This window comes from Artibeus jamaicensis, unplaced genomic scaffold (genome assembly GCF_021234435.1).
Source record: "Artibeus jamaicensis isolate MK-2021 breed Jamaican fruit bat unplaced genomic scaffold, CSHL_Jam_final scaffold_1019, whole genome shotgun sequence".
NCBI lineage: Eukaryota > Metazoa > Chordata > Mammalia > Chiroptera > Phyllostomidae > Artibeus > Artibeus jamaicensis.
This window is the reverse complement of record NW_026522025.1, coordinates 1,887,497-1,913,545: the sequence shown is the minus strand read 5'-3', so window position 1 is coordinate 1,913,545 and position 26,049 is coordinate 1,887,497. Positions and strand designations below refer to the sequence as shown.

The following is a 26,049-nucleotide window of genomic DNA, read 5'->3' as shown; positions in this document are numbered from 1 at the left end:
CCATTTTGAATTGGATTTTTTATTTTGCTATTGAGTTCTTTGAGTTCTTTATATATTTTGAATATTAACCCCTTATCAGATATATGATTTGCAGGTATTTTCATCATTTTAGTAGGATGTATTTTTATTTTGTTGATGGTTTCCTTTGCTATGCAAAAGCTTTTTAGTTTGATGTAGTCCCACTTGTTTATTTTGCTTTTGTTGCCTTTGTTTTTGGTGTCACATCTAAAATATCATTAACAAGACTGATGTCAAGGAGCTTTCCACCTATGTTTTTTCCTGGGAGTTTTATTGTTTCATATCTTATATTCAGTCCTCAATAAATTTTCAGTTGATATTTTGTGCATGGTGTAATATAGTGGTCCACTTTCATTCTTTTACATGTGGCTGTCCTTTTTTCCCAGCACCATTTATTGAAGAGACTGTCCTTTTCTCATTGTATGTTCTTGGCTCCTTTGTCATGAATTAATTGAGTATATATGTGTGGGTTTATTTCTGGGCTATTTATTTTTTTCTGAATTTGTGTCTGTTTTTATACCATTACCATACTGTTTTGATTACTATAGCTTTGTAATATACTTTGAAATCAGGAAGCATGATGCCTCCAACTTTGTTTTTCTTTCTCCAAGACTGCTTCAGCTATTGGGGGGGGTCTTTTGTGGTTCCATACAAATTTTAGCATTGTTCTATTTCTGTGAAAAATGTGATTGGAGTTTTGATAGGGATTGAATTGATACTACTCTGCATACTACTTTTAGTAGTATGGACATTTTTAACAATATTAATTCTTCCAATCCATGGGCACAAAGTATCTCTACATTTATTGTTTCTTCATTGTCTTTCATCAATAGTTTTTTACAGATCTTTCACCTCCTTGGTTAAGTTTGTTACTAGCTATTTTATTTTTAATGCAATTGTAAGTGGGATTGTTTTATTAATTATTCTTGTTATTCATGTATGCCAACGTAAATTTTTATATATTGATTTTGTATCCTGCACTTTGCTGAATTCATTGATTAATTTTGACAATATTTTGGTGAAGTATTAAGGTTTTCTATATATAATATCATGTCATCTGCAAATAGTAACAGGTTTACTTCTTCCTCTGCACCTGGACTACCTTTTATTTCTTTTTCTTGACTAGTTGTCCTGGCTAGGACTTCCAGTACTGTGTTAAATAATGTGGCAAGAGTGGGCATCTTTGTCTTGTTCCTAATCTAAGAGAAAAAGCTTTCCGCTTGTCACTTTTGATTATGGTGTTAGACGTGGGCTTGTCATATATAGCTTTCACTATGTTGAGGTACATTCTCTCTATACCTAGTTTGTTGTGAATTCTGTCGTAAATGGATGTTGAATTTTGTCCAGTGTTTTTTCTGTACCTATTGAGATGATCATATAATTTCTATTCTTTATTTTGTTAATGTAGTATATTGCATTGATTGATTTATGGATATTGAACCTTAAATCCCTGGAATGAATACCACTGGATCATGGTGCTTGATCCTTTTGAGGTATTTTTGACTTTGGTTTGCTAATATTTTGTTGAGGATTTTCACATCTATGTTCATCAGGAACATTGGCCTCTAATTTTATTTTCTTATATGATCCTTGTCTAGTTTTGGTATCAGGATAATGTTGGCTTCATAAAATGAGTTTGGAAGTGTTCTCTCCTCTTATCAATTCTTTTTTTAAAGGATTTTATTTATTTATTTATCTTTAGAGAGGGGAAGAGAAGGAGAGAGGGAGAGAAATATCAACGTATGGTTGCCTCTCGTGCATCCCCTGCTGGGAACTGGCCTGCAACCCAGGCATGTGCCCTGACTCAGAATCGAACCACAATCCTTTGGTTCACAGGCCCGCACTCAATCCACTGAGCTACACCAGCCAGGTTATCAATTCATTTTTAAATGCTGGTAGAATTCACCAGTGAAGCCACCTGGTCCCAGACTTTAGTTTGTTGGGAAGACTTTTTATTACTAATTCAATCTCCTTATTATAGTAATTAGTGTTTTCAGATTTTCAATTTCATCCCGATTCAGTTGTGATAGTTTGTGTGTTTTTAAGAATTAATCTATTTCTTATAGGTGATTTAATTTGTTGATATATAATTACTCCTAGCAGTATCTTATGATCCTTTGTTTTCATCTTTAAAAAAAAACAGCTCTCAGTTTCATTGATTTTTTTCTATTGTTTTTTAGTCTTTATTTCTGTTCTGATCTCTTTTTATTTCCTTCCTTCTACTAAATCTCAGTGTTGTTTAATTTTGTTCTTCTCTTTCCTTGAGATATAAAGTTAGTTTTATTTCTTGATGAATTCTTTTATCATTATAAACTTTTCTCATAGAACTGCTTTTGCTGCATCCCGTAAGTTTTGGTATGTTGTATTTCCATTTTCATTTGTCTCTAGGTGTTTTTATTAATCTTTTTGTTTCATCATTGACCCATTAGTTGTTTGGTGACATGTTTAATCTCCATGTATTTGTCAATTTTTACTTTTTTTTGTATTGATTTCTAGTTTTATACTATTGGAAAATATGCTTATATTGGGAAAATATGCTTGATATTATTTCAGTCTAAGTTTATTAAGACTTGTTCTGCTGTGTAACATATATGATCTGCCCTGAGAATGTTCCATGTGCACTTAAAAAATGTATATTTTTTCAGTGCCTTTTCATGAATATATCTGTTAAGTTTATCTTGTCCAAAACACTTAAATCCAGTGTTTCCTTATTGATTTTAATGTCTTGATGTCTTACTCATTGATGAAAATGGGGTATTCATGTCCCCTGGTTTTATTTTATTGCTGTTTGTCTCTCTCTTTAGGTCTGTTAATATGTGCTTTATATAGTTAGGATCTCCTATGTTGGGTACATAAATATTTTAATGGAGTTTTTTATCCAATGAGAAGTTTATGAAGTGATCAGGTGGATGAAGCCCTGGGAGCACTTTGCCAGGGTGAGCTGGATGCGCTGTGTAAGCATGGAGCACACTTGACATGGGGCATATGGAAGGGTTCTTTTATTCTCCCAGTACAAGCTGTAAGGCGTGTAGAAGAGGTGGGAATGAAGATAGTAGTGGCAACCACTCTCCAGGTTCCTTCCTGCTACATGCCAAGCATGTTCCCAGTCTCTTGGTCAGTGTTCCTCACTGTGATTCCTGTACTACTAGAGTACTCGGCTGCCTACCAAGACAGCTAGGGATGAAAAAGCAATGTATTACCTTTGTTCCTATTTATTTTACATTTTGTCACGTAAAATAAATTACAATGTACCTCCAAATTTTATTTCATTTATTGTTACAGTTAGACTGCTCACATGTAACGAGGATTGCATTAGTTATTTTGACCTGACAAACATTCATTTAACAGGGAAAGTTGATTTTTGAATTTCCACATAATTCATATTACTTTTAAATTTACATTCCTTTTGCTTGCTTAAATTAGTTATATTCTTAGTTTTCCATAATTGATCAGGGTTCAAATGTGGTTCATTTAAGCATAAACTTGAAAATAGTATAATAAATAGTATAAATCAGTGTAACATAGTTCAACATCAGTGTAAACATAATTCAGAGAACTTCAATGCTAGTGTAGAAGATTGGGAGGGAATCTTTCCAAATAATGTATCTGATCAGAGACTTATTCTAGAATATATAAAGAACTCTTTTATAATTCAGTAACAAAAAGAGAGATTACCCCCATTTAAAAAGAAAATGGGCAAAGGACCTGAGCAGATATTTTGCAAAGGAAGATATGAGTATACAAATGACCAATAAGCACTTGAAGGTATTCCCCATCTTCAGCCGTCAGTCTAATATAAATCAAAACCACAGTGAGATACCACTTTATACCAGCTGCAATGGCTAGAATCAAAGAGTCAGAGGAGGATATGAAAACTTTGAGACTTACAGACTACTGATGGGAGTGTAAGACAGTGCAGCCGCTTTGAAAACGGCCTCTATTTTTCAAATGATTAAACATAGTTACTCTATGATCCAGCAATGTCACTCTTAGTTATATACCTAACAGAAGTAAGAAGATCTGTTTAGACCAAAAAAAAATGTGCACCAATGTGGAACCATTATTTATAATAGCCAAAAGATGAAAACAACTCAAATGTCCATCAAGGGATGACTGGGTAAGCAAAATGTGGTATATGCATACAATAGAATGTTATCCAGCATTAAAAGAATGAAGTTCTGATACGTTACAGTATCAAATAAATCTTTAAAACATTATGCTAAGTGAAATAAGTCTGTCACAAAAGACCATATATTATGTGATCCCACTTGTATGAATGTTCAGAATAGGGAAATCTGTAGAGACAGGGAATAGAACTGCGGTTGTTTAGGATTGGGTGGGGCATGTAAGTTGTTTTGGAAAGGAGGAGGGTGATAACTAAAGGGTATGTGGGGGTGGGTTTTGAAGTGATGAAAATGTTCTCAAGTATTTATGAGTATGTCCAAAAAACCCCATTGCATGGTACACTTTAAATGTGAGAATCATATGATGTGTGAATTATATCTTAATAAAGCTGTTTTATTTTTATTATAATTTCAACAAGGAATATTGTAGCTATTCAGATGAAAAGGATTATACATGAACATCAATCCACACATTGCTTTACTAAAGTGAGTACCTGGTACTCAATAATATGTCCCTCAAATCTTGGTACAGTGTTGAAGGAAATAATGAAAATTCCTCATATCTTAGGCTGCTTCAAGTAGACATTTTTTTAGTAGACTGTTTAAAATAATGGAAAAGAAGTCCAAGATGTTTCTTCCCAGGCAAGCATATTGGTTGTCTAAGTCAGAAGTAAGTAAATTATATATTATGTATATTTTACCATAATTTAACAAAAGAAAACATGAACAATACATATAGATGCTCAGTACTTTTGAGTGCATAGAAGTGATAGATTGCTGTGTGCTGGCAGTGTGAGAAGTAATTGATTCTTGGGCTCAGTACTCGCTAGGTGCTACTGGGAACTGACATAGAGTGGGAAAGATTCTAGCTCTGCTCTCATGATCTTTAAATGTGAGCATTTTGGTATTCTGTGTTTAAATTCCAAACTTTCACCTCTTAGAAAATCAAGGATGTCAGTTGAAATACATTAAAGGAGGGAACAAGCATGTGTTGAATGTCTGAAAGTCTTTTTTTTTAAATATTTTATTTGTTTATTTTTAGAGGGGAAGGGAGAAAGAGGGAAAAACATCAATGTGTGGCTGTCTCTCACCTGCCACCTATTGGGGACCTGGCCTGTAACCCAGGCACGTGCCCTGACTGGGAATTGCCCCAGCAACCTTTTGGCTCGCAGTCCACAGTCCAGCACTCAATCCACTGAGCCACATCAGCCAGGGCTGTCTGAGTGTTGAGAGCACTATATTAGATACTTTCTGTAGCCCATCTCTTTTAGTTTTCATGATAATCTTAAGAGATAGTTATCATCTCCCATTTTATTAAGGAGGAAACCACCGAGGCTTTCAGAAGTTAAATACATTGCCCAAAGTCATGCAGTTGTGTTAAAGCCAGAATACACACTTATGTGCTTTGCATCTATCATGATCCCTTATAAAGCTGAGTTATATGTACATTAAAAATTCATGGAATAAACTGAAGCAGTGCTCTTACCAAGATTAGGCAGAATCGGAGTGGGCCAACCTGAAGAGTAGGTCAGACATTCCCAGTCCCGAATATCATATTCACTTGAGTAGAATAAGAAAGTTTGTCATAACTGTTTACTCTAGTGCTTGAAATAATTATTGCTCACTGTTAAAAAGTTATATCCACACCCTGTTTGTTTACATATGTTGCTCTTAAAGTGACTGCTGATGGATCTGTTTATCCATGCTTGACGCTCAGAGTAGAAGTTAATAATTTGTCATGTATGAAACTAATGTAAAGAGAATTATGACTCAACTCTGTCATTACAATTCAACACACCTGTTCAGAGCCAGCCTTTCACATTTTCCCTTCCTTTGCCTGAGGTGCAGACTTCTTTATGGATTACAGTAACACTTTTTGACAAGCTTAGACTGGGTGGAGCTGCCTTGTAATGACAGAACACATTGATGATATCTCAGTAATGCATTCTTTTTTGATTTGAGCTGTCAACATTTATTACTGTAAAGGCATTCATTGTTAAATAGCTGGCCCAACCTGTCTACATTTTGTTTTTAGTAACTGCAGAGTCTTAACACAGCATGTTTACTTTCTAGTGATGCAATATTTGCTAGCTTTAGGGAAAATATGTCTAGTTATTGTATACTCTTTTATATAACATTGTTTTAAAAGTAGCTATCTTAGGGATCTACAAATAAAAATTAAAACCTCTACTTCTTCTAAAGCCTTTTCAGATGGCAGTTGAGACCTTTCCACTGTCGTAAACCTAACAGGCACCTAAAGAAAATGTTAACTGAAACTCTCTTAAGGCAAATTCTTTTCAAAGATTCTGAAGAAACTGTTCATGTTTTAAATACCATGCTATCCAAAATCTCTATCTTTGGAAAGGCCTCACCAGGAAAAATTATTCATGAAGTCATATCCTTCATGATTTTTTTCCCCACTGGGCAATATATGACTATGTTTGTGAGAAGGAATTTGACTCCTGAAAGTACATGTGCATTGCACCTTCACCTTGAATTTGTTTGCTACCAGATTGAGATCCTTCCACTGGCTGTTTATGCAGAAGTTAAAAAAAAAAAAAACAGTCTGAAGGACAGTACTATTCTGTAAGGAACTTACTTTCTACAGTGGAAAAGCTAAAGTGTATCCTTACAAAAATAGTTTGTTATATGACTTAGAAGATTTCAGAAGGATTGATTATTGTAATCAGGAGAGACTTCTCTGAAGAGGTAAGATTTAATCTACTACTGGAAAGGACAGAATAATTTCTATGTGCAGAGGTAAGAGGAAAGAGCATTATGATGTAGAGAAAGTATGAGAAAAGAATGAACAAGTTGAATCATGTTGGCCCAGGCTATAGAAAGCGGAGAATTTGTATAGAAAAATAGCAGGAGGAGAAGTTGAATTGCCTACCATTAGTATTTTTAACGTCACTTTTGTCTTTCCAAATTACTTTTCTCTGATTTTTATGCATCTCATGGGGGGGATCCTGAGAAATCTTTGGCATTTTTCTTGTAATTACAGATTTGCCTTAATTCCAGTTACCCCATCCAGTTACCTATCACATCAGCAAACAGGTCATTACAATATAGTATGAAAACACAGCAACAGCATTAAGTACCAAGTACAGACATGCAACAAGGAAGATTTCTTAGCGGAGGGAACATCAAATTTTAAAGGGTGATATGTAGACATTCATTAGGTAAACCACCATTAATTCACTTATTTGGCCCCTAATATTTTAATTAAAGACCTGCTATATGCCCACATGTGCTAAGCACTAGTAGATATAAGGATGACAGAGTCCTTTAGATGTTCAGTGAGGTGCAAATAAAGGATTCCAGTATGATGATATAATTTCCACAATGGAAATACATGTAGAGTGTTAAATTTGCCTATCAAAGTTGGAAAGAAAGGCCTCACCAGGAAAAATTATTTTAAACTGAAACAGAAAATAAAATTAGCAACATCTTAGTGGGTGGACTTGTTGAGAAGTGTTTTCTAGATGAACAAAGGGACCTCCCAATACACGGCTAGAGTGGAACATGACATCATCATCTGGAAGAGAAACACATTGTATAGGTTTACAATGTAGGTTTGCAATTGTATGTGAAATGTGTTCATTCTTGTATTGTTTATTAATTATTGAATTATTTTCCATATGGACACCTGTAAACCTATCCTGCCCTACCCTGTATAATTAACTGGAGATTACTTGGTTAATTAGGCAGAAAGTCTCTAACTTCAGATTAGGTATTTCAGTTCAACAATAGCCATATAACCTCCCATTTCCTATTTTATTCCTCTTGTATTTGCAGACCATTTTTACCATAAAGCTCAACAAAGGTAGTTAAAGCAAAGAAAAAGTAATTTTCCACACTCCTAAACTGGCATTGCGTGTATGCATGCGTATGCATATTTTAATGTCTGGACCTACGTAGGAAAACATCCTAAAGAAAATTTTAGCACACTAGAGAAAGCTGTGTTAATAGAGGGCTTGCTTTTGGAATTCTCAGCTGTACATTGTTTATCAAAGAAATTCACTTCTTGTGTGTGAGAATACTTACCACCACTTTGCACAGCCTTGGGGCCTTGGACTGGGGATGCTAAGGTAGTCGGGTGGAGAACAACTGGGACTCTCATTCATTGCTGATGGAATACAAAATGGTTGAGGCAAATTATGTAGCCTCAAGTTCAAGTCTGTTTTTCTATATCTCAAATGGAAATATTAATATCCTACTGGTATCGTGGGAATGAAAAGAAACAGCATATGTAAAATGACGAATCCATAATAGACTCTCATGTATATTGATTGCCTTCCTTCCCAAGTTTATACATGTATCTCCTGTAACTAGTGAGAAAAGGAAACTACATCTTACTGATCTTACTATTTCCAGTTTCTAACACAAAGTCTAACATGTAGGTATGCATAAATATTTTTTAAATTTGTAAATGAGTGAATTTTGTGGGAGGGACCAGATGTTGAGAGACCTGTTATGAGGCTAGTGCTCTCGTCTAAGGAGATGACAAAGGTCTGAACCTGCAGGCAGTAGCATGCTTGAAAAATGTGGAGGTTTTATTCTAGGTTACTAGGCAATAAGATTTTCTCTGGATTGGTTTAGCCATAACATAAACTTTCACAAGCTAGCCTGCTTCCTGTAAAGCAGACACTGAGACAGCAATCCATCGTGTGAAATCCTGCCACTAAAGAAATTAGCAAACCAGTCTTAAATCCAGCTTTTCAACTTACCCCACATACCACTTCTATCCAGATGAAAACGAATCTTTTCTAAACATATCCACCGGAAATTCCAGAGACTTACATTCCGGCAAAGCAAGTCAGTCTCAGGACTTGGAAGTCACTTGCTACTTGTGAATTCATGTCTCTATTTTTATAATAGTGTGATAGATATCTTGAAATTTCTGTTTAAAACTTTGATAACTAAAAATTAATATATAATTAGTCATTCTTTAATAGTTATGAAACCTACTTTTTCATGTACGTAACCTGAAAGAATGTTGAGCATCAGGTTTGCCATGATTCTTATTTCACTGTTTTTGAGTAGTTCATTAATTTTATAGGCAAATCAGTTCAACAGATATAAACTCTTAATGCAAATGCATGTGGAGCCAAATGCTCACTCATTGTCCAATTTCTAAAGATCTACAAAGTAACCAGGCACTGCTCTTGGGACTCAGGATACAGAGGTAGACAAGGAAAAGCCTCTTCATTTTCCTTAGGGTCTGAAAAGAGAAATAAATATGTAAATAGATAATGATACCCGTACAGGATAACACAAGGCTGGAGGTACATATCCATTCCTTACCATCTTGCTCTTCTCTGTGCAGAGTTCATTGGTAGTGAAATAAACTAAACCTGGGAGTGTGTTGTGTTCCTTGCAGCAAATGGAAACAGTTTATTGCAAGGAAAATCATTGCATGACTATTTCCTACACTGATTCAAGGACTGTATTTGTAATGTTTGGAAGGAAGAAAATTTAGAAGGGGGAAAACGCAATGATCATGCAGACTGAAGTAGAATGAAATAGCAGAAAGCCCTAGATGAGATACTAGGTGGCCTGCATTCTAACAAGCTGTGTGACAAATGAAGTGGTCTGTGTTTGAAGCCCATGACCTTTTCCCTGTACTGTTCTGCTTTCTGGATGAAACAAGGACTAGAATCCAAGTTGTTTGGCTGGAAGGTGCATGTCCTGGAGCCAGTCAGGCAACACTTCTTTCAAATGCCAATTTAACACATCCTTTCAAGCAGTACCTTGATCGTTTATATTTCAAGTGCAGAAAAGTAAAAATATTCATCTCCCTTCTTTAACTGTACAGAACTTTGTCATTTCTTAGTTTTTGGCTGTGTAGCTGTCAAAATAGCAGTTCATGTACTTCTATAATTTTGCTACTTGAAGGTTTTTAAGGAGAAATTCAAATAACCTAAAATTAACCATTTTAAAGTGTATAATTTGGTGGCTCTTTATGCATTCACAATGTTGTGCAACTGTTACCTCTGTCCAGTTGCAAAACATCTTCATCACATCCATACTGATTAAGCAGTAAGTCCCCAACTCCCTGTGTCCTGCCAGCCCCTGGCAACCACAATTCTTTCTGTCTGTATGGATTTGCCTGTTCTACATATTTCATACAGTATATGACTTTGTGTCTGGCTACTTTCACTTAGATTCCTCCCCATTGCAGCATATATCTGCACTTCATTATTTTTTATGATGGAATAATATTCCATTATGTGATTATCCCATTGTTTATCCATTTATCTGTTCATGGACATTTGGATTGTTTTCACCTTTTGGCTATTTTGAATGATGCAGTGAACATTTGTGTAGTATCTGTTTGAGTCCCTGTTTTCAATTCTTTATCATTTACATTTTGTATTATTTATATTCAGACCAACAATGTACAAAGGTTTCTAATTGCTCCACATCCTCGTGAACAATAATTCCCTCCCTCCCTCCCTCTCTCTCTCTCTCTCTCTCTCTCTCTCTTTGTAACTATAGTAATAGGATCCTAGTCAATATGAGATGGTATCTCATTGTGGTTGTGATTTGTTTCCCTAATGATTTCCCTAATAACTATTGAGCATCTTTTGATGTGCTTGTTGGACATTGGTATATCTTCATTGGATAAATGTCTAATTCTGATACTTTAAAAATATTAAAGTAACAAGATTATCAAAATACCCTATGGCCTGAGAAATTTTTAGAAACAAAATCTTAAATATCTAAACTCCATCTAGTTCTATCCCAATTAGATCATCAAGTGAAAAGAAGAAAAGAAAAAAGCTTTTCACCTCTGAAACACTAAAGCAGAAACTGAGGCAGATCCTTACATCTTTTTGGTGCCTAAATGAATTAGTCCCCTTAAGCATAATTCAGTTACTAAAATCTCTACTTCCTATGTTCTCACACCAGCCAGATACTTACTTAGAAAATAAAACGATCAATTTGGCTTTGTAGGCAAATATTGAAAACTTGGCTTTAAATTTAAATAGTGGCATATTTTACTTTTTTCTTTTTGACATCACTGAATCCACAGAATTGCCGAGGACAGGAAGTCAGTAAATTGTCCTTCTGATTTAGTTCAGTCCACATTTGTTGAACACCTGTGTACTAGACATTGTGCCCAGTCATGAGCATGCAGATCTCCCTGAAGAGAAGCTTGTCGTCCATGCAGATCATCTTACAAAGGGCAGTCCTGGAGGATCTAGCATCCTGTACAGGAAGACAGTTTTCCTCAGTAGAGCTATTTTCTTACTCCCATTTCTGCCATTTCTCTCTAGGCTTCCAAACATCTTATAGATCTCAGAATTCAAGAGGGGGTAATGGCATTAATGGTAGCAAGGGCAAAGTAAAACCAGAGCATTGAATTTGCAAAGGCTATTGACACTTTTGAGATCCAAGACAGTCTCTAGAGCAAATACCTTAGCTCCCTTTCTCTTTCTTCTTACATATGTAATCACCCCTCTTTCTTCCTTCCCTCAGTAAATGTGAGGATTCAATAAGATAATGTGTAAACTAGTTAGAAGAGTTCCTCCCATATAGTAAGGATTTACTAAGTGTTAACTAGTAGTATTATCTACCACGTGCCAACTTGGTAGTGTTAACTTATGCTAGAAGTTCAGAGATTAATAAATCAGAGTCCCTGTCCTCTTAAGTGCTCAGAGAGAGAGACAAATTAGTGAGTGAGAGAGACAGATATGTAAATACATAATTATAATAATATGTGAATAGAAAGTAGAAGTTAAGCCATTCAACCCAGAGGTAGAGGGAGCACCTGCAAGTGCTTAGACACCTAATGTGGGCCTGATAAATGAGTGTGATTTTGCCTGAAGGAATAGTGATGAAGAGTATTCCAGACCAAGGCTGAAGGACGTATAAAGGCAGGGAGGCGTGCAACTCCTGCTGTGTTCAGGGAGCTGTGAGACAGTTTTTATGGCTAGAGTGTATGGAAGGGGAAAGTGGGCCAGCTTTGGCCAAAAGATGCAGTTTGCTGAAAGTAAGCTTCCTCCTCCTATCTTTTCTACTTTCAGGAAGGGATCTTGACTGGAGAAGTGGCCACAGAATGTAGTATTCAGATTTTATCAAAAAACCATTACATCATCTTTGTTGAGTGGCAGCGCATGCGCGCACATCCCATAAAGTCTCTGCAGAGCATTTAGCTGGACTTCCCATGTATCGGGGCTGCCATATTGGAGAGGAAAGGTGTTTGTCTCTCTGCTCTATTTCTCAGAGTGTATGCTCTCAATGGACACGTTCCTGTGCGAGCAATCAGCATGTCCTTTTGGGAATCTCCATCCAAAAGCACAGGTCTTGTTTTTCAAACTTCTGCCCAGCTGCTGAAGAATTAGATGCTAGTCTCAGTATTTAATTCTTCTGCACCAGTGTGGATGAACTTTCTTTATTTATGGGATTCTTGAAAGCTATTTCATTTCTGATAGAATTTTCAGTAAAATAAGAACAGAGTAGAACCTGATAAAGGTCATCTATAAAAAACCTACAAGCTAACATTTTACTTCTTGGTAAAAGACTGAATATTTTCCTACCTAGATCAGGAAAAGGGCAGGGATGTCTGCTTACATCACTTCTATTCACCATTGAACTGGATATTCTAGCCAGTCTAATAGGCAATAACTTTCTATTCCCGCCCCCCCCCCCAGTTCCCGGTAGTTACTAATGTACTTTATATCCCTGTGAATCTGTTTATGTACTGCATATAAATGGAAACATACAATATTTGTCCTTTTGTGTTGGCTTAGCATAATGTCTTTAAAGTTTATTCCTGTTCTAGTATGTATCAGAACTGCATTTCTTTTTTTTTTAATCCTCACCCAAGGATTTGTTGTTGTTGTTGATTTTGGAGAGAGAGGGAGTCAAGGGCAGGGGGAGAGAGAGAGAAATGTCAATGTGAGAGGGAAACATCGATCAGTTGCCTCTGTTAGGCGCCCCTACAGGGGGTCAAACCTGCAACCTAGGTATGTGCCCTGACCAGGGATCAAACCCTCAACTTTTTCGTGTACAGAACAACACTCCAAACAACCGAGCCACCTTTTTATGGCTGAGTAATGCACAACATTTTACGCATACACATTCCTATGTTGATAAACACTTGGGTTGTTTTCACCTTGTGCCTAGTGTGAATAGTGCTGCTATAAATATGTACTTATTGGCCATTTATATTGTTATGTCTTTAGAGAAATGTCTATTCAAGTCTTTTGCCCATTTGGTATTGGATTTGTTGTTGTTGTATAGGAGTTTGGGATATTAATCTGTTATCAGATAGATGGCTTTCAAACATTTTCCTCCATTCTGTGGATTATCTTTTCATTCTCTTGATAGTGTACTGTGATGCACAGAAGTTTTTAATTCTGATGATGCCCAACTTATTTTTTATTTTTAATGCCTCTGTGTTCATTGCAGTACTTAAAAATAATTACCTGATTCTAGGTCATGAAGATTTTTACCTATATTTTCCTCTAAGAGTTTTGTCATTTTAACTCTTTGTTCCTTTTAAGTTGATTTTTTAAAAAGTATGGTGTAAAGCAAGTGTTTAAATTCTTTCTTTTTCATCTGGATATCTAGATTACCCAGCACCATTTGTTTAAAAACACTATTCTTTCTTCACTGAATGGTCTTGGCAGCCTTGTCAAAAATTACTTTGCCATATGTGTGAGGGTTTATTTCTGAGGTCTCTGTTCTGTGGCACTGCTCTAGATGTCTGTCCTTGTGTCAACACCATGATGTTTTCATTATCATAGCTTTATAGTCCATTTTGAAATCAGAAAATGTTGAATCTTCCAATTTTGTTCTTTTTTTTTTTGAGGGTTTTTTTTTTTTTTTGGTCTCTTTGGGGTCCCTTGAGTTTTCATATGAATTTTAGGATGTATTTTTCTGTTTCTAAAACATCATTGGGGTATACACAGTTGTTTCTTAGATTTAAGTAGTAACAAAATAATATCTATTAATTTACTTAAACTCCTCTTTACAATTGTCTTCATTCATGTTTGTAGATCCAGATTTCCATCGGTATTCTTGTCCTTCTGTCTGAAGGACTTCCTTTAACTTTTACTCTAATACACATGCTGGCAGTCAGTTCTTTTCCCTTTTGTATTGCAGAAGGTTTGTATTTCAACTGCAGTTGTCAAGGATATTTTTACTGAGTATAGAATTCTATGTTGACAAGTTTTTTTTTTCTTTCAGTGCTTTAAAGATTTTGCTCCAACTGTCTTGTTGTATTTCAGTTTTGTATCTTGCAAGTTTTGTATCCTGCAACTGTTTCTGATGAGAAGTGAGCTCTCATTCTTATTTTGTTTCTCTGTGCATATTATGTCTTGCCTTTTTTCTGGTAGCTTTTAAGATTTTTCTTTTTGTTATTAATTTTATATAATTTGTTTATGATGTACCTTGGCACAGAGCTTTATTTATGTTTCTTTTGCCCAGTATTCATTTAGATTCTTGGAACTATGGCTATATAAGAGGGACCCCAGAAAACAAAATTTATTTATTAAAATATTGTATACTTGTTCCTACATGTTTAAATTCAGTCACCTTCAAAGTACTCTCTATTTGATGCAATAAACCTATTGAGCCATTTTTCTCACTGCCAAAACAGTTTTTGAACCCATCGATTTTGATGTCTTTTACTGCTTCTGCACTTTTTTGTTTCTCATCTCTTTTACATCTGCAAATTGTTTCCCTTTGAGCACTTTTTTCATCCAAGGAAACAAAAAAAAGTCACTCGGGGTGAAATTAGGTGAATATAGAGGGTGGGGCATGGGAATCGTGCTGTTTTTAGTCAAAAACTGCTGAACACTTAGTGCAGTGTGCGCAGGTACACTGGCAAATCACCTATCATGAAATGAGGCAACACATTGAAAAGTCTTAAAAAATTTCACAGAAGCAAAACTCAGCCTCTCACAACAACACCAGCTAGTACACTGATACAGGTGGGTTCCTAGAACACTCACCTAGCGGGGGAAGCCTCTACTACAAGGGGCCCACACTCCAGAAGATAATTACAGATTTGGGGGGGTCCACCCTCATATAGTTTTCATGAAATTTGAAAAACTTTGGCCATTATTTCTTAAAATAAGTTCTCTCCCCCTGCATCCTAATTCCAGATCCAATTACACTTATATTAGACTGCCAAAAGGTATCTCACAGCAACTATTCCAACTTCCTACGTTGCTTGGATTCAAAATAAAATCTTCTGGTTCTAGTTGGGTCTCTAGGTTACCAAGATATATAATCTGCTTTCTCAGGTTTCATATTACCTCATCATTTACAATTCCAACTTTCAGTTTCCTCTTTATCTCTAGTAGTAGGAATTTCTTTCTTTCTTTCTCACATGCTGAGTAACACTTTTTAACATCTTTGTTACATTTTACCTACTTTATATTGAAAGAATTTCAGGTTATCTTGGTCCGTATCTCTTTATGGATATATACCAGGGCCATTTCCTGTTTCCAAGGTCCTGCTTATTAAGGGCAAAGAACAGGGCGTTCATTCTAGCATGAGCATTCAGAACAAATAAGTGGTGTGTGTGTGTGTGTGTATGTGTGTGTGTGTGTGTGTGTGTATTTGTGTATGCATTTGGCATTTGAAACAAGCCTACCTACTATAGCCCACTACAATTTGATAATTCAGAACTTTTCATCAGTCCTTTGGGTATTAACTGATGGTTACTAATCTTAAACACTATTGAGGAGTAACAAGTTACACCTAAATTTCATTTCTGGTTAAGTTCCTCATTAAGGAACCATTTGACAGCTTATAAAATGTCATTATTTTTAATGGGTTGTAGTTCAGTTTGATTCAGTGGCTACTTTCTCAGCCATGTAAAACTATACTTTGCTACCTAGTATGGCACAGTGAGGGGGAAACATAGGCTTTGGGGGAAGAGAGATACTTGGTTTGAATTCTAATTCCAGAACTCTTAACAAGTCATATAATAGTCAGAATAAGAAGTATACTTACATGAAAATTACTAGTCTGAAGAATACTCAGAACTTCAGGAATATAACTGTGGAGCACTAAAAATTCCACTATTTCATCAAACAAATACATAATGAATGCTTGCTATACGTAAGGTGGTACCCTCAGCATCCTAGGAGAATGCAGAGTCCTTTTTCTGTGGGATCTTACAGCTCAGGTGGGGAGCAGTGAGACCGATGTACAAATGAGCAGCACAAAGCAGTATACGGGCAGTGACAAGCCTGCCGCAGATGAAAGGCTGCAGTGGAGGCTGTTAGCTCCGAGCAGTCTGGCTTCTCGCTTCACTGTGACAGTGCTTTCATCCCAGGTAGGCCACGTCACAGCCCAGGCCGCACCTGAGACACTTCTGAACCTGATAATCCAGATGTTCGCCTCCACAAAAGCAACACGTGTTTCTAGTCACTTGGTCTCAGATTTAGCAAGGAGATCCTTCACAAAGGACATTATTTTTAGGACACAGGAGAAGTTCCAAGAGGCCCATGTACAAGTTACGAGAACACATTTAGACATGAAATGTTAACCACAACACCTGAGATTTTCTTAAAAATCTAATCTTGTACACAGGGAAATCAGTGTTCTCTAAATCCCAAAATTGGAAATGATGTGACTAGGACAGCTGGAGAGACAAGTGTAAAATCTATATGACAGAAAAGAAATAATAGCCATTCCCAAACAACCAACACACAAGAAGCTATGAACGTGAGGTGAGGAAAATTCATCCTGAGCCAGCCCTTCTATCTGCGATGGTCAGAGACAGCTGTGGGCAAAGGGAAGAGAATTGGATTGTGGGAAGGAGAGTGGGGGAAGGAAGCTGTCAGGAGATGTGGATTCAAGTGTAAACTCTGCATCTGACTTAATGGGTAGTCTTGTGTGAACCACCCTCACATGATTTCACTTTCTTCATCTGTATAGTGGTTCTTCTGGACATGTTGGTCTCTTACATTTTTAAAAGCAAGAGAAAAGCTGTTAGGATTTTGATTGATAGAGCTGATGGAGCAGGAAATCTTTCAGGTAGAGAGAACCACTTTATTTAAGGAACAAAAGGAAAATTATATAAAACTTGAACACTGAGCTCTTCACAGTAAATCAGTAGACTCCATAGAATAATGATGAAGGTGGTCTACGCGTGAGTATTCATGCCTTCTCCTATGGCCTGCCTCTACATTCCCAGTGCTGCTGTGAGGCCTAATATAAAATTGGTGCCCAATGAATATTAATGAGAGGAAAGAGAAAGATAGAGAGAGGGGAGAAGGGAAAGAAGCCAGTTAGCCGGTTCGGGAAGTCCCCTGACAACAGGTGCCGCACTTGGTGGTAGGGAATTCCTGTATTTAATGTCCTTTCATATCTGCAACAGTCTGTTTTAAAATAGAGCTGTTTACTTAGACTGTTTTTATTATAAACTATATTTGTGCTCAAAGGGCTTCCAGCTGTGGTAGCTTTGAGGCGGTTTCTTTGTTGTGCGTTCATGGTGCCATAATAGTTCAGTTCTGCTCAGCCAATTCCATGGACTCAGATAGGACTGCTTTATGGGTGAGCTCTATCTTTTCCCTCAATATTTACTGCGAACAGTGAGTAGTTTGTGCCTGAAAAGACAATTCATTTATTCCACAAGTACTTATTAAACACTTCCCAAAAGCTAGGTATTGTGTGCAATACTTTGCGTACAGAGGTGTATAATACAGAAAGGGTCCCTGTCTTTGTGATGCTTATAGTATCATGGGAGAATCTCATATTACATAAGTAATTATATGATAATAAGTGCAATCGTGAGAAATGTTTTAAAGGGAAGGTGCAGAATGTTACAAGAGAAACCTAAGCAAATTTGGAGGGGTGGGGTCAGGAAAGTAAGGTAAATTAAAATTGTAAAGATCTTAAACATTTTCTCATTTGAAATATAAAAAGATAAGATTACTGCTACAAGTTATTGATTATATTAGGTATATCTAAATTTGTAAAAATAAACTTGTCCACAGAAACATGAAATCCTTAGAAATTTAATCTTTTTAACTTTAAGTGACTGAGAGAGAGATATTATTTACCCAAGAACACAGTTTGCTTCTGGCAGGGTTAGAACTCGAACACAGGTCTCCTAATCTCGGTGACTTAAAAAATAAAGACATTAACATATCAAATAAGGATCAGCCATTGCCAATTGAACTATTAAGTAACCACTCAGTACAAACTTGTGTATTGAGTGGGGAAAGGAGTTTAGAGTAATGAATAGGCAAGTGCAAATTATAAAAAGAAATACACAAAGTATGTCCTATCAGGCTGATTGTATCTGGTCAGAGTAAAGCCATAGCATATAAACCAAAGTGAGAAATATCCAGTTGAAATTAGTGAAAATATATTTAAAGGAATGTGCTTCTATTTCTTTAAAATATAACTAATAATGAATAACTACAAATCTCCAAGCAGAAGTTTTTAAAACCCATTTTATCCATGTGTAATATTATATGACATGTAAATTATTCTCACTGCTTTGCAGCCTGTGTGGTCTCTCGGGTTAACCATTGTTCCTCGTATTTTGTTCCAACACATATTTGCCCTAGCATTTCCCTAGCATCATAGATAGTAGAATAGTTAGCTTTAGACCAACAACATCTATAAGTAAATCTTCCTACTTTTTAATTCACAAGATTGGAAATCTGTGAACTGTTATTATTCATACTAGAGGTTTTGAAATTAGTTGAATCATTCAAACTAAAAGTAGTATTAGGCTTCAAGGAGAACTTTAGGCTAGAATTAGAGAGAGCACCTAAGACAATGCTCAGCATATACTCAGCCTTGGGTAAGCATATATTGAATAGTGGAGACAAAAATTACAAAGTATTAAGTTAAACCACATGTAATACCATTTTTATAGGTCAAAATAGTTGAATATTGGTGACTTTATATGATTTGGCCTATTACACAAAATTACCAAAAAGGGAATCTATAGCCTAATGTCAATAGATATTTATATTTATTAAATTTAAGTACATATATATTGACCATACTCCAGAATTTAACATACGAGAAATTCTAGCAGTTGAATTAACTTTTAATCTCATAGGAAATCACAATTTAAATTTATTCAGGTGGCATAATTACTTCAGAAGCTAAACATATTCTAAAAGATCTTCTAAGTTATTCACACTTCATGAATGTGAACATAGGGAGGAAATACTACTTACTTGATAACCAGGCTTTAATGGTGTGGACTGAAGTTAACTTGGGTATTTCGCTTTCAGATTTTCTATGCTGACCAGCAGGTTGCAGCCGACTTCTTTACTTTCTCCCAGTCAAATGCTGACCATCTCCAAGATTATCTTAGAAAAATCAGGAGGAAAGTGAAAAGCTAATTGTGAAAACATACTGTCAGGTGCTTTGCTAGACAGTTTATACATGATTGCATTTAGTTCTCACAACAACTGTGTGAGACAAATAATATTTCTATTTTATAGTCAAGGACACTGAGACCTAGAAAGGTTAAATAACTTGTCCAGGATCACACAGCGTGCAAGAGGTACAGAGCTAGGCTTCAAACATTCTTATTTTCACTATGCACCGGGCTGCTCAACTTACTATTTGTTTGCCTATTTATATTTTATACACCTTAAAGTTGTCTTGTTTACTTATAGTAAATTCACACGAGTAAAACAAGGGGATTGTTGTTATTTTCTTTTAAAAAGTAATATGGTAAAACACATTTGAATCATTTCTTGTCTTTTAAGGATGAACGTGAAGCCAGAGAAAATGTGAAGAGAGAGCAAGATGAGGCCTATCGCCTTTCACTTGAAGCTGACAGAGCAAAGGTAGGTTTGCTCAAGAGACTTTTGGGATAAAGAACTTAATCTTAAATGGTTTTTATTATTTAAGTGCCGATGCTTTTATCATTTTGGGCCCCAAGAGTGTTGGGTTTGCAATGGAGAAAGCAAGATTTAGTTAGCGGAAAGAATATAATTCTACCCCTGGTCCCAAATGTATGATTCATTTTTGACAAGATAAAGTTTGTTAGAATCATAAAAATGATAACAAAAATGGGCTTTGTGTCTATTTTATTTGATTTTTAGTCAGTCTCTGGTTCAACCTAGCAATTTTTCAAAAGCTTTTCAGGTGACTCTAATGTGCAGTTAGAGTGAAAACCACTAGTTTTTTTTTAACACTTTTTGAGCATCTGCTTCTGTACAGGGCATTGAAGAAGGGTAATATGAATAAGCCACAGCTTCGGCCCTCAAAAGAAGGCTCACAGTGTGGTGTGTGGTAGACTAAATCAAGAATGCAGATAGCTTTAACACTTAGGCAGGACCCTAAACATCATAAGGCAAGCATTGAGTAGTTCAGTGAACAGGAATTCGATGGAAATTTTTTAGCTTTTTTGGAAAGCCAAGAAGTGGGAATGGACTGGGGAAGCTTTCTTACAAGAAGCTGTGTACGTGAACTGGATAAAGAGGGGTAAGCGAGAAAAAATAATATATGCTAGCAGCAAGGGGCCAGAAAACAAGGAGTGTGTGACAGAGGCTGATGTGAGTAGAGTTGATGTTTGCAATAGGAAATGTAGCAGAAAAGACTAGAAAGGAAGACCAGAGGGAGGTTCTGATGAATCCAACACTACCCAGAGCTTCCTAGATATTTGAATAGGAACCCAACATAAATAGAGAGTTCATGTTTTATTGGTTGTTTTTATTTTTTGGAAGATTTTATTTATTTATTTTTAGAGAGAGGGGGAGGGAGAGAGAAAGAAAGGGAGAGAAAGATCAATGTGAAAGAGAAACAATTGGTTGTCTCTTGTACACACTCCAACCAGAGACTGAACCTGTAACCCATTCACATGCCCTGACTAGAAATCGAACCTGCCACCGTTTGGGTTGCAGGATGACACCAGTCAGGGCAGCTGTGTCTTATTGTCACTTTCATTTTTATTCTTGTTCCAGAGAGAAATACTTCCAGTACCACAGTATACCTCTGGGCCATGCTGGGAATGAACTTTCTTTTTTTAAAGTAAATCTGTGTTTATTGAGTGCTGGTTCCCGTTCTCTTTTATCAACAGAGGGAAGCTCATGAGAGAGAGATGGCAGAACAGTTTCGCTTGGAGCAGATTCGCAAAGAACAAGAAGAAGAACGGGAGGTAGGGCATAACTTCTAGAAAATTATTCAGACTAGTTTGTTTGCTCTGCACTTGATACTGAGGCTATTAATAGCTCTTATAACTTACTTCTATTCACTTTTCCTAGACTCATTTTAGAATGGAAGACAACCCCTCCCAATATTGTAGTTTCAGCCTTTTTCTCAGGCTTCACTTTACCCACCAAAAGACACTGAGTTACTTCTGCAGCCTCTTGCACTGAGCCTCTATATTGGAAATCCATTTAGCTTGGCTCATTTTTTCAACACGAAGTTCATGTCGTGTCCATAATAATATAGAGAATTTTTCATTCACTCATTTTGTAATTTTTTTTCAATACTTAGTGTGTACCCAAAATCTGTTAGAGGATAGGGATGCAGACATGGGTTCTCCTATCCAGGAGTTCTCAGTCTTATAAAACTAGAATTACAGTACCATATGTAATGTTATTCTGGAAGTTTGCCTGAAGTGCAGTGAAAACAGAGAAGGGTGTCAAATGACTTCCCAGGGCGGTTTCACAAAAAAGGACTTCCAGATCATTTTTCTAGACATGGGATTAATAGCAAGATTCGCTTAGAAAAAGAGGAAGCCATGTAACAAGTGGTGGAAAGACCTTAGAGGGTCCTCACCTGAACTGAGGAAAAGTCTATTATTAGTTATCATTCTCAGTCAGAGGGTGCCACCTCATACTCATTCAGCTAATGTGGTTTGAACAAGAACTGTGCTGAGCACTGGAAAATAAACAAAGGATAATAAAACATATTCTGCCTGCTGAAAGAGATTATATCTTATAGGGAAGATGCAAAATGTCTACAACTAACAGCAAATCAAGAGAAAATGTGCAAAATAACATGAGAAGTAAAAGCAAAATACTTGAGTTCAAGGGCAAAGTAAAAATCACAGCTTTGAGAATCAGTCAACAATCTAGAAGAAGTGAAGAAGAAGTGATATTTGAACTTTGTGTTCAAATATGTGTAATATTTTACTCTTTGCAAATCAAAGTTTGTTCATGTTCAAACACTTGTTGAGCGCCTGTCATATATGCACTAGATACTGTGCCGACAAACCCCGGTCTCTACGCTGAGGGCTCTCAGTTATGGCAGGTAGAAAATATTTTATTGAGCATCTCCTGTGTCAACTGCTCTGCTAGCTGCTTTATATCTGCTTACTCATTGACTGCTAAAACAAGTTACAAGGTTAGAGATTTCTCTACAAGTGAGAAAAACTGAAGCTCATTGAGAAGTCACACACAGAAATGGGAATTGCTGAGATTCTTACTTCTGTCTTCATGCCTACAAGGCTCATGCTTTCGTGCTCACTCCATTCAGTACAAGGTCATGTGTCATCATATGTGTCTACAGGAATCACATGTGCAAAGTTTCACAGAAATTTAGATAAAAGAGATCTGTTGCCATGTTTTGGGGCTATTTAAAAATATAGTTTAAAATTTTAGGATTCTAGCTCTTTCATGCTCTCTTTTACACATGTGCGCTCTCTCAATAGTACAGCTTCAACCTTATACTTGCTAAATGTCAGTATACACACTTAACTGTGTGTTCTGTATCTAGAGCTTGGGAGCATATGCACTTTTTCTGATGCTTTGCTTTATTTACTGTGGGCTTAAATTTTCTTCAGATATAGATGAAGCCTGTCCACTCATAGAAGACCCCATAAACATTTTTAGTGTGCCTCAATATATATGCTCTGGCTGTAAACATGTGAGAGGATGGGGCAGAGAGGAAGGGAGGACAAGTCATATTTCATTTTGTTTATTTACTTTTTAATTGTATTTTTTTCCATTACCATTTAGTCCACTTAAATACGTCTCCAGCCCGCAGTCACTACACTGTTGTCCATGTCCATAAGTCCTTTCTCCTTTTTACTCAATCCTTACAATCCCTAACTTCCCACACTCTTCAGTGTCATCCTGCTCTCTAACTATGAGTCTGTCTCTGTTGTGCTTGTTAGTTCAATTTGTTCATTAGAATCCACATATGAGTGAAATCATATGGTATTTGTCTTTCTCTGACTGGCTTATTTCAGTTAGCATAATGTTCTCCAGGTCCATCCATACCGTCACAAGGGGTAAATTTGTATTCTCTTTTATGGCTGAGTAGTATTCCGTTGTTTAAATGTCCCATACTTGTTTTATCCACTCATTTACCAATGGACACTTGAGCTGCTTCCCTATTTTGGCAATTGTAAATGACACTACAGTGAACACAGGGGTGTTTATGTTCTTTCAACATAAAACAATTGTTTTGGGTTCCTTCAGATATATTCCCAGAACAGGGATCACTGGATCAAAAGGCAGATCCTTTCTCCGCCTCCTCCCCAGCGCTTGTTGTTTGTTGATTTCTTGGTTATAGCCCTTCTGATAGGTGTGAGGTGATATCTCATTGTGGTTTTAATTTGCATCTCTCTAATGATTAGTGACATTGAGCATTTTTCCATGTGTCTGTTGCCCATTTGTATGTCCTCTTTGTAAAAGTGTTAATCAGATCCATTGCCCATTTTTTAATTGCATTGTTTTTTGGTGTTAGTTTTGTAAGTCACTTATAAATTTTGGATATTAACCCGTTATCAGATATTGGCGAATATGTTCTCCCATTCTGTAGGTTGTCTTTTTATCTTGTTGATGTTTTCCTTTGCTATACAAAAAAATTTTAGTCCCGTTTATTTAATTTTTCTTTTGTTTCCCTTGCCTGAGGAGATAATATCGAATAAAAAATTACTACAAGCAGTGTCTGAGATTTTGCTGCCTATGTTTTCTTCTGCAATTTTTATGGTTTTGGATCTAACATTTAAGTCTTTAATTCATTTTGAATTTATTCTTGTGTGTGTGGTGTTAAGTAGGTGGTCTGTGTGTGGTTAAGTAGTAGGTCTCATTTTTATGCACATATCTGTCCAGTTCCCAACACCATTTATCGAATAAACTATCTTTTGCCCATTGTATGTATTTGTTTCCTCTGTTGAATATTAATTGACTGTAAAGGTATGAGTTTATTTCTGGGCTCTCTATTCTCTTGCATAGATCTGTGTGTCTGTTTATTTGCCGGTACCATGCTATTTTGATTACTGTGGCCTATAATATAGTTTGATATTAGGTAATGTGATTCCTCCAATTTCATTTTTCTCTTTTCCTTTTTTAAAAATATTTTATTTATTTTTAGAGAGAGGAGAAGGAAATGAGAAAGGGTGGGAGAGAAACATCAATGTGCGGTTACCTCTCATGTGTCCCTTACTGGGAACCTGGCCTGCAACTCAGGCATGTGCCCTGCCTGGGAATTGAACTGGCGACCCTTTGCTTCACAGGCCTGTGCTGAATCCACTGAGCTACACCAGTGAGGGCCCAATTTTGTTTTTCTTTCTCAGAGTCACTGTTGCTATGTAGTACCTTTTGTGGTTTCATATAAATTTTTGAAATACTTGCTCTAGTTCTGTGAAATACGTCATTACAATCTTGATAGGAATTGCATTGAATCTATAGACTGCTTTGAGTACTATGGACATTTTAATGATGTTAATTCTTCCTATCCATGAACACGGTATGTGCTTCCACTTATTTGTATCTTCTTTTGTTTCTTTCTTCAGTGTCTTATAATTTTCTGAGTACAGATCTTTTGCATCCTTGGCTAGGTTATTCCTAGGTATTTTATTCTTTTTGAAGCAATTGTGAATGGGGTTGTTTTCTTAATTTCCCTTTCTGTTAGTTCGTTACTGGCATATAAAAATGCATCTGATATTAATTTTGTATTCTACTTTGCTGAATTCATTTATCAGTTCTAGTAGTTTCTTGGGGTTCTGTATGTACACTATCATGTCATCTGTAAAGAAAGACAGTTTTATTTCTTCCTTTCCAATTTGGATGCCTTTTATTTCTTCTTATCTGATTGCTGTAGCTGGGACTTCCAATACTGTATTGAATAAGAGAGGTAAAAGCAAACCTTCTTGTTCCCAAGCTTAAGGGGATTCCCCTTAAGATGCTTGTAGTTTTTGCCCACCGAGTATGATGCTAGTAGTGGGTTTCTCATATATGGTGTTTATTATGTTTAGGTATGTTCCCTCTAATCCCACTTTGCTGAGAGTTTTTATCATAAACGTGTGCTGGATTTTATCAAATGTCTCTTCTGCATCTATTGATAGTCACATGGTTTTCATCCTTCATTTTTTTTGTGTGGTGAATCATACTTGATTTGCAAATGTGGTACCAACCTTGCATCCTGGAATAAATCCCACTTGATAGTGGTGTATGATCTTTTTGATGCATTGCTGTATTATGTTTGCTAATATTTTGTTGAGGATTTTTAGCATCTGTATGTTCATTGGTGATATTGGCCTATACCTTTCTTTCTTTGTAGTGTCTTTATCTGGTTTTGGAATTAGGATTATGCTGACCTCCCTCATAAAATAAGTTTGGGAGCCTTCCCTCCTATTGAATTATTTGAAATAGTTTCAGAAGTGTTAGTACTTCTTGGAATGTTTGGTAAAATTCACCTGTGAAGCCATCTGGTCCAGGGCTTTTGTTTGTTGGATTCTTTTAATTACTGCTTCAATTTCACTAGGTGTTCTCTGTCCATTCAAATACTGTGATTCTTCCTGATTTAGTTTTGGAAGATTGTATGTTTCTAAGAATTTAACCATTTTGTCCAGGTTGTCCAGTTTGTTGGCATATAGTTTTTAATATATTTTTACAAACCTTTGTATTTCTTTCAGTTCTTATTTCTCCCCTTTCATTTCTGATTTTATTTATTCAGGTCCTCTTTTTTTCTTGATGAGTCTGGTTAAAGGGTTGTCGATTTTGTT

At 36.2% G+C, this 26,049-nt stretch overlaps 1 protein-coding gene across 1 annotated transcript in view; it reads left to right on the top strand.

Annotated features, from left to right (window-relative positions):
* The window catches only part of FAF1 (Fas associated factor 1), a 410,524-nt gene that overhangs the window by 319,634 nt on the left and 64,841 nt on the right, over positions 1–26,049 (top strand). The window contains exons 16-17 of the mRNA XM_053655563.1: positions 19,853–19,933; positions 21,169–21,246. Of these exons, the coding sequence (XP_053511538.1) occupies positions 19,853–19,933; positions 21,169–21,246 (159 nt within the window). The remainder of the gene's footprint in view (positions 1–19,852; positions 19,934–21,168; positions 21,247–26,049) is intronic.